We start from the raw sequence: 9,251 nt of genomic DNA, 5'->3' as shown, positions 1-9,251 counted from the left end.
TTCAGGTGTTTGGCCAGTAGGAGGCAATAACATGTAGATTAAGATGCCTTTTAGCTGTCTGGCAGCCAAGAAATCAATTTAATGTATCCTATTCAGGTTTGGGGAAATGACTTCAGCCATTCCCAGATGCAGCCCTGCTGTCATGCTGGAATTGGTCTCCAGCATCTAGTTATTTAATAACATGCTATTTAGCCTCCAAGTGTTTTATTTTTTACTAGAGGCCCATTGCAGGAATATTCCTGCAAGAATAGGGGTTCCTCGGGCCTATTCCTGCAAGAATAGGGCTTCCTGAGACCAGAGTGAAGCAGAGAAGGGCTCTCTGCTGCCTCGCTTCCTTTCTTTTCCACTGCCTTGCTTCCTCCCGTGTTTGCCACTTCGCTCCCTCCCGTCCCCGCCACCTCGGCTCCCTCCCTTCCCCGCCTCCTTGGCTCTCTCCCATCTCCGCGGTCTCGGCTTCCTCCCTTCCCTGCTGCCTTGGCTCCCTCCCTTCCCCACCACTTCGCTCCCTCCCATGTCCGCTGCCTCAGCTCCACTCCGGTCTCTGCTACCTCCGATCCATTCCCTTCTCCACCGCTTGGCTCCCTTCTACAGTGTTTGGCTTCCTTCTACACTATCTTCAGTCTTTCCTGGGCGCCTGTGTATGCAAATTAACCGCCATCTTTGTTGAGTTAATTTGCATACTCTTCTGATTGGCTGGTGGGTGTGGCAAAGGTATGGTCAATTAGCATCTTTGTCTTTTATTAGTGTAGATTGTTTTTATTGTTGATTTCTAATTTTATGCCATTGTGATCTGAGAAGATGCTTGATATGATTTCAATCTTTTTGAACTTGTCGAGACTTAGTCTGTGTCCTCATATGTTGTATAGCTTTGAAAATGTCCCATGTGCACTTGAGAAGAATGTATATTCCGTAGCTTTGAGGGGAAATGTTCTGAAGGTGTTAATTAATTTCATCTGATCTAGTGAGTAGTTTAGGATTGCTGTTTCTTTGTTTGTTTTTGGCTAGCAGATTTATTCAGTGATGTCAATAGGGTAAAGTCCCCTACTATGATTGTATTGCTGTCGCTCTTTCTCTTGATATCTTCAAGAAATTTTTTTAATGTATTTATGTGCTCCTGCATTGGGTGCATACATGTTTACCAGAGTTATATCCTCTTGTTGTATTGATCCCTTTAGTATTATGAAGTGGCTTCCTTATCTCTTGTTATGGCCTTCACTTTGAGGTCTATTTTGTCGGATATAACTATTGCTACCCCAGCTTTTTTTTCATTTTCCTGAAAAATATTTTTCCATCCCTTCACTTTCAGTCTGTGTAAGTCCCTTGTTCTGAGGTGGGTCTCTTGAAAACAGAATATGTATGGGTCATGTTTTCTTATCCATTCAGCCATCCTATGTCTTCTGATTGGAGCATTTAATCCATTTACATTTAAGGTTATTATTTGTAAGTACTTGTTTGTAGCCATTTTTATTCTTTATGCCTGTATTCCTTCTTCCCTTTCTGTTTCTGCTTTTTACAACAGTATCTTTAGCATTTCTTGCATTGCTGGCTTGGTAGTAATAAACTCTCTTAACCTTTTTTTGTCTGCGAAGTTGATTTCCCCTTCAATTTTGAATGATAGCCTTGCTGGATAGAGTATTCTTGGATTCAGTCCCTTGCTTTGCATCACTCTGTGTACTTCATTCCAATCCCTCTGGCCTGATGTGTTTTTGTTGAGAAATCATTTGATAATCTAATGGGAGATCCCTCGTACGTAACTCTCTGTCTCTCTCTTGCAGCCCTTAAGATTCTCTCTTGCCCGGCTGGTGTGGCTCATCAGTTGAACATTGACCTATGAACCAGGAGGTCACAGGTTCAATTCCCAGTCAGGGCACATGCCTGGGTTGAGGGCTTAATCACCAGTACAGGGCATGCAGGAGGCTGATGATCCATGGTTCTCTCTCATCATGGATGTTTCTATCTCTCTCCCTCTCCCTTCCTCTCTGAAATCAAGAAAAATATATTTTTTAAAAAGATTCTCTCTTTGTTGTTAACATTTGCCATTGTAATTATGGCATGTCTTGGTGTTGGTCTTTTGGGGTTCATCTTGTTTGGGACTCTCTGTGCTTGTGTGACTTTTTTCTTCCCCAAGTCCAAGATGTTCTCTGTCATTATTTCTTCAAATAGGTTTTCTAATCCTTGCTCCTCTTCTTTCCTTCTGGCACCTTTATTATACAGATGTTGCTTCATTTCATATTGTCCCAAAGCTCCCTTGAGCTCTCCTCCTGCTTTTTAATTTTTTTCTCCAATTGATGTTCAGATTGGGTGTGTTTTTCTACCCTGTCTTCTAACTCACTTATTCAGTCCTCCACTTCTTATAGTCTACTGTTGAAACCTCCCATTGTGTTTTTTTATTGTAGCCATATCATTCTTCATTTCCTCTTGGTTCTTACATATGTTGTTGATTTTCTTATCCAGTATGTTTAGGAACTTTATGAGCCTTACTCTGAATTCTTTCTCTGACATATTGCTTGCCTCCATTTTATTTAGTTCCTTCTCTGGTGATTCTACCTTTACTTTTCTTGGGGGATTGTTTCTTTGTCTCCCCATTTTTGTTGTCTCTTTCTGGCCCTGGGCACCCCACTTGGGGTTTGAGAGGTTGAAGACCCTATCAGGGCAATGATCTGGAAATTGTTAGCCCAGAGGCTGGGTTTGCCTTGAGTCTCACACCTTTATTGTCTCTGCTCTGAGTTGTATCCCCTCCTCCCATGGATCTGGTCCCTCTGTTGTCTGCTTCAGATGCTTGGAGTGGTGGGAGCATGTGCACAGTTCCTCGGGTATTCGACTCCCTGTGAGGACCCAGAGCCCTTTGGCATGCAATTCACCTGTGGCCCTGGCACCTGTGGCAGGGTGGCATCCTAGTTCTCTCTGGCAGTGCACTTGCAGCGCGATCCTGTGACCTCTGGCTGGGCACACCAAATTGCTCCAGGTCTCCTTGGCAGCACTCTCCTTTGTCCCAAGTGGGGTGCATGCTGAGTTGCTATGGGTAGCCCTGGTGGGACTGTCCCTGGGGCTGGGGTGGAGCATTGTTGGTTCCTCTGAGTTGCACAGTCAGAGCTCTCCTGTGTCCCTGAGTGGGGTGTGTGCTGGGTCACTCCAGGTCGCCCAGGCAGCAAGTCTCTGGACTCAAGGTGGAGCGGGCGAGGGTGGCTCTAGGTCACACAGTCCAAGCTCTCCTGTGGTCCAGTTTGGGGTGCGCACTGGGTTACTCCGAGTCTCCCAGCAGCAGGTCCCAGGGCTCAGGGTGGAGTGGGTGGCGGGTGGCTCCAAGTCAGACTGGCATCATGGTTCTGGGGCCCTGGGTGGGGGTGGGGCACAGGGGTGCCCCTGGCTTGCACTCACTATGGGGTCCTGGAGCCAGATCCTGGGACGCTGGGTCCTGGCAGGCTGGTGAGGAGGCCTGGTGTGGGAGGTCATTCTGGAAGGCACTCACTGCAGACATCGGGGAGCCTGCTGGGAGGTACTGTGCTACTCACTGCCAGGGTATGGTGGTGGTTCCACATGGGTTATGGCTGGCAAGCAGCATTCTCTAGGCGTCCTCTGACCCTCCTTATTGAAAACTGTCTCCTCAGCTGTGTCTAATTTGTTAATTCTGGGTGGATAGTCTCCAATTTAGTTGCTTTTCTGGCCTGACCTCAGGAGAAGGTGTGAGACATTTCTGCCTATTCAGCCGCCATTTTGAAATCCTTTCTTACTATTTTTTAAAATGATATCAATATCCCCCTCTAAATAACAAGCTATTGAATAAACCCAAGTGACAAATGAGCCAGGTATGAGAGAACACAGTAATGTCTGGCTCAGAACATATAATGTTCTGAACTCCAGAAGCTCAAATAAAACCACAAGTAAGACCCTATACAAATGCAAAAACAAGTAAGACCCTATACAAATGCAAAAATATAACAGGACAAAACTCACCCAAACAAACACACTAAAACTCTACACCATAAAATTAACATTTTTAAGGCAAAGATTGTCAAATACTTTCTTTCTATGGTACACTTTTAAAATTCTAAATTATGAGAAGGGCGGACACTGGGATAAGAGGTTCTCCAAATTAGTATAAAGAGAGGACAAGAAGGGAAAAGAGGCCTATAGTAACTGAGGAATAAGTAAATCAGCATCAGTGATCTTGTCTCTCAGTGACCTTGGGGGAAATGTTATTAGGAGTTTCATTTTATTCATGTCTATAGTGAATTTTATTTGAATCTTTTTTTGGTTGTTTTTTTTTAATACATTTTTATTTTTTTTAGAGAGGAAGGGAGAGGGAGCAAGAGATAAAAACATCAATGATGAGAAAAAATCATTGATCAGCTGCTCCTTTCACATGCCCCACTGGGGACTGAGCCTGAAACCTGGGCATGTGCCTTGACCAGGAATCGAATCATGACCTCCTGTTTCATAGTTGGATGCTCAACCATTGAACCACGCCGGCCAGGCTCTATAGTGAATTTGTTTAGCCCACATTCTATTAGAGAGGGTAACTAGTTTAATGAGAAGGACAGGTAAGAAGAGTTACGGTACAAATAGAATGCATAGGAGTCACCCTGATAAAAACCCATAAAAGACAGAAGTTAGTACAGAAAAGTGGCACATCTTTAAAAAGTAGCTAGGAAACAATTCTTTAGACTGACTCTGTTAAATTTATGACACTGATATCCTAGCCTACATATATGGATATAACTAATTTACCTATAGATGCTAACAGTGCTACCTCTGGCTGTGTTAAAATTGTGTTTGTTCAGGGCTTTAAAAAGAACTTCCCCAATATACAATGTATTTCCAAAAAAAAAAAAAAAAGGAGAGAGAAAACAATCAGCTTAGAGTAACAACTATACAGATTTTTAAAAAGAAACAACAATTTATAATTTTTGGCCAGGGGAAGAAAGACGAAACAAGATAAATAACACCTTTGATAAAGTAAACAGAGTGTTTCTTCATCCAAAAGCTGTGCTTAGCTACTAGAAAATAAATTACAAGAGTAATTTTTCATAATTTCTTATGAGTTCTCAACCTTTCAAAGACTTTTTTGCCCAAAAAGCCCTCAACAAAGTTAGACCTAATTCTTTCAAGTGTCTGAAATCCATTCCTAGTGCAGTGGGAGAGGGGTTAGAACTGAAAATGAGAAACTATTTCTCTGAGTGGCTGCCATTATGAGAAGTAGAAGGAAATCCAAGTTAAAACTGTTAAAGATTTATCTCACCCCAGAAAATCAACCTAAATTCCCACTCTCCTAATTTCTATCTATATAAGTATGGACTTGTCATGACAAAAGTTCATGCTATGAGTCCTAGCCGGGTTTGGTTCAGTGGATATAGTGTCGGCCTGTGGACTGAAGGGTCCCAGGTTTGATTCCAGTCAAGGGCACATGCCTGGGTTGCAGGCTCGATCCCCAGTAGGGGGTGTGCAGGAGGCAGCCAATCTATGATTCTCTTTCATCATTGATGTTTCTATCTCCCTCTCCCTTCCTCTCTGAAATCAATAAAAATATTTTTTAAAAGTTCATGCTGAACAAAACATGAACAAGTTCTAGTCAATATTTTGCTTATTTTAATCAATGTTATAATAAAATCCCAATACAAACCAAATGATGTGGATCTTAAAGCAGAGTATCAAACCTGGCTATTCACTAGAATCAGCTTAGAATTTTAAAATAAAATAAAAAATTTATGATTTAAAAAAGAGATTTTAGAATCTACTTAATCAGAAGCTCCAACATCTCAGGATTCTGTATTATTACATTTCCAGGTGGTTTCTAACAACAACAAAAAAAGGTGGATAGATTGGTAACTAAGAAACAGAGTAGCCCTTGCCAGTTTTTCTCAATGGTTAGAATATTGTTCCTGAAACCAAAGGGTCTCAGGTTTGAATCCCGATCAAGGGCACGTACCTTGTTTGCAGGCTCCATTCCCCAGGTCAGGCGCATGGGGGAAGCAACTAATCAATGTGAGATGTTTCTCTCTCTCTCCTCCCTCCCATCCACTCTCTCTAAAAAAATCAATGGAAAAATATCTTCTGGTGAGAATTAAAAAAAAAAAAGAAAGAGTGTATTGTAATAGGATTTGTACTATCACATACATTTTTTAATTAGAAAGTAAAGTTTTTTTGTTTTTCTGTGCCAACTTTGAAATCTAATCCTGAAATGAAGAGATAAATTTAATGTAGTTGTAAGGATACTGTGAAGGTAGGTTTATATATATCATATGCTACATTGGCCAGGCTCTTGGCAATCATCTGGGTAGTCACCTTCTTTTGACGTAGAAAAATTTTCATTCTTGGCTTCATATACAGAATACCACAAAATGCCTATGGAACAGTGAAGGGAAAGTTATTATATTATATAGCCAATTCTACTAACATCCCCTTTAAACACTGCTAGCAACTGAGGTCTATTCTGGGCAAGGAATTGGCTGTTTCCATACCATGTTATACTATGTCAATTACCATACTAAGGTGGTATTGAATCTATTCACTAATCTCTTTTGGTGGAGCCAGTGAAAAGGAATCCTAACACCCGGCTAAAAGACTGTCATCTTTATATAACTAAAAAGATATTGTTATATAGATTTTCATGTTACAGGAAATCTTACCTCTCATTGTTGAAGAAAAACCATTCTTACTCACCCGTAAAGAATACTCTGTTTCTGGCAGTTCAGAGGTAACACCACCAGTCTCTTTTTCTTCTGTGCCAAAGTCTGATACCAGGATGTCAAATTGATCTGTATCAAAGTCCAACTCAGACTTTCCATCTTTATTTCTGGGTAAAAGAGACAAGTACCAATCTAACAAAATCTGGTTCCAAAGGACAAAAATGCACTAGGAACCCAAGAGAAAAGAAACAATATGAGCCCAAACTCAGATACCTATTTCTTTCCCTGACTACCAGTACTGAACTACACATTACTCACTTTGAAGACCACACAATATTTAGGCTATTTCTAGTCTGAACAAATCTAATATGCTTCATAGAGGTGGTAATGCCAAGTACAGAAGGAAAGAAAAAAAGAAAAGTGTGTATGTAATGTGATCTGCTCAAGCAATTGGATATCAGTTATCCTCAAAGAAGGACCTTATAATAGATCCCAACCTTCTGGGTATTGTTGTATAGGTCATTCAACATCATTTTCCTAACTGAATAAATAGATGAATCAACCCTATTTTTTCTAATTTTAGCAATTGTGTAAGGACTAAGGAGATACTGAGATTTTCACAGATCTTATTTCTAAGGGAAAAAAGTTATAATTTGCTAGTTCTCTAGAATATCATTTATGGAATTATCTTTTAAATATAATAGTACTCATATTCCTTGCATAAGGATTTTCTTTTTCTCATAATCATTTTGGGTCACTTAGCTGTGGTTCATTCCAAGACTCTGAGTTATATCACTAACAACTGCCAGTGAAAAAAGCCAAGACCTATTTTTATTCGTGATGCGTTATGGAGAAAACATATAAATCAGAACAAAACAGTAGTATTCCCAAATACTCTTAAATAGAGAGGGAGGGAAGGGAAGGGAAGAGATGGGAAGGGAAGGTAGGTTGGTTGCATGACTGAATGAATAAAATTGAAAACTATTCCTGACCCTCAGAGCTACCTCAAAGCTTAGTGATACCTCCTTCATACTTCATTCAGGCTTTGCAAGCTCAGAGCTGCTGTGGTGAAAATGTAGCTCTTTCTTCAAGGCTGGGCAAGAGCCATTATGGCATGTAGCTTTTATAAAGCCCATGTTATTATAATACTATATTCTGGATTTTCCCAGATAATCCTGATTCTTGCTACCCCATCCCACTCTAACACATACTCTGAGGAAGTTCCCTGTCCTTGCCCCTCACCATTCACCATCCAAGGAAAAGAGGTCTGGAGAAACATTTTTTGAAATTGGGTAATGCTGCATACTATATTGCTTTTATATAATGTTATATAATGCAATAACATTAGCCTATTGAAGCCTCTGAGAAGTCCTGCAATAAAACAGCATGGTAAACTTTAAGCCAGCTTTTCCTAAAGTTATGTGACCATGGAATCCTGTATTTACATGACACCTACTACTATATAGTTGAGAAACAATGTACAAATAATATGTTTAAGTCACTGCAAATACCTCAGGGAAATGATCCTTTACAATATAAATTATATTATTTGACATTTTCCCAGTAGGACAAAAGAAAATCTAAATTGCCAGTGAGAAAAACCTCTTTACTTTTTGTTCTTTTTAGTTGAAAGTACTCTATACAAACCAGCATAGCGTTTCTTTGTTTGTTTTTTAATTTACTGATTGATTTTAAAGAATGGGGGGGGGGGGGATTGGAGAGAGGAAAACAACAATTTGTTGTTCCACTTATTAAGTTGATTGCTTCTTGTATGTGCCCTGACCGGGGATAGAACTTGAAACCTTAGTGTATGAGGACAATGCTCTAAGCAACTGAGCTACACGGCCAGGGCAAGCATGTTTTTTATATAAGTTTAACCCAGCTAAGAAAGGAGGTGAAATACTTGAGTTAAGAAGAAAAATATACCTGATACCCTATTCTATTAAACATAAAAATAACACCTCTATTTTATAATAAATTTTTTTTAGTTTTTAGTGGACACTTAACTGTATTCCATTTGACGTGACTAAATTTTAAAAAATGACATAATCTAGAGTATTTCTAGACTGTCTTATTAGCTCTCAACACATAACCAGAAGCCAGCCTCATTATAGTTCAAATCCATCTGCTTCAAAGATTTTTCTACTGTGTCGGAGAAACCAAGATGGCGGCATAGGTAAACACCTAAAATTGCTGTCTAGCACAGACACTTCAAAACTACAACTAAAAGACAAAACAGACATCATCCAGAACCACAGGAAGGCTGGCTGAGTGGAAATTCTACAACTAGAAGGAAAGAGAAAAGCACACTGAGACACAGAGGAGGTGCAGAAGTAAAGTGCAGAGGTACGGAGGCGCACGTGGAAAGGGCTGGCAACTGAGGACACGGTTGTCTTTGTCAATCAAGAGGGAGTCTCAATCTCCCGACTGCTCTGAACTGCAGTTCCGGGTGAGTCTGGAGACCCAGACTCATACGGGGAGAAACTGGACTGTCTGGCATTGGGTGGAACTCGAGGGTGGCTTTCTCTCACAGGTGCTTGCAGTGATTACTAAGGGACCCTGAGACCTGGGGCCTCTTAGGGCAGGGCTGAGGATCAGCCATAGCTGTTTGCTCCGCCCTGTTGA

General features: G+C 40.7%; 1 protein-coding gene across 2 annotated transcripts in view; it reads right to left on the bottom strand.

Annotated features, from left to right (window-relative positions):
• The window catches only part of MORC4 (MORC family CW-type zinc finger 4), a 64,932-nt gene that overhangs the window by 43,122 nt on the left and 12,559 nt on the right, over window positions 1–9,251 (bottom strand). For both annotated transcript variants that reach the window (XM_014542587.1, XM_014542586.1), the window contains 2 exons: window positions 6,661–6,793; window positions 6,214–6,342 (listed from right to left, as the gene is read on the bottom strand). In XM_014542587.1, the coding sequence (XP_014398073.1) occupies window positions 6,214–6,342; window positions 6,661–6,793 (262 nt within the window). The remainder of the gene's footprint in view (window positions 1–6,213; window positions 6,343–6,660; window positions 6,794–9,251) is intronic.

Source organism: Myotis brandtii, unplaced genomic scaffold (assembly GCF_000412655.1).
Source record: "Myotis brandtii unplaced genomic scaffold, ASM41265v1 scaffold305, whole genome shotgun sequence".
Taxonomy (NCBI): domain Eukaryota; kingdom Metazoa; phylum Chordata; class Mammalia; order Chiroptera; family Vespertilionidae; genus Myotis; species Myotis brandtii.
The sequence above is the reverse complement of the archived record's forward strand: the minus strand, read 5'-3'. Positions and strand labels throughout refer to the sequence as shown.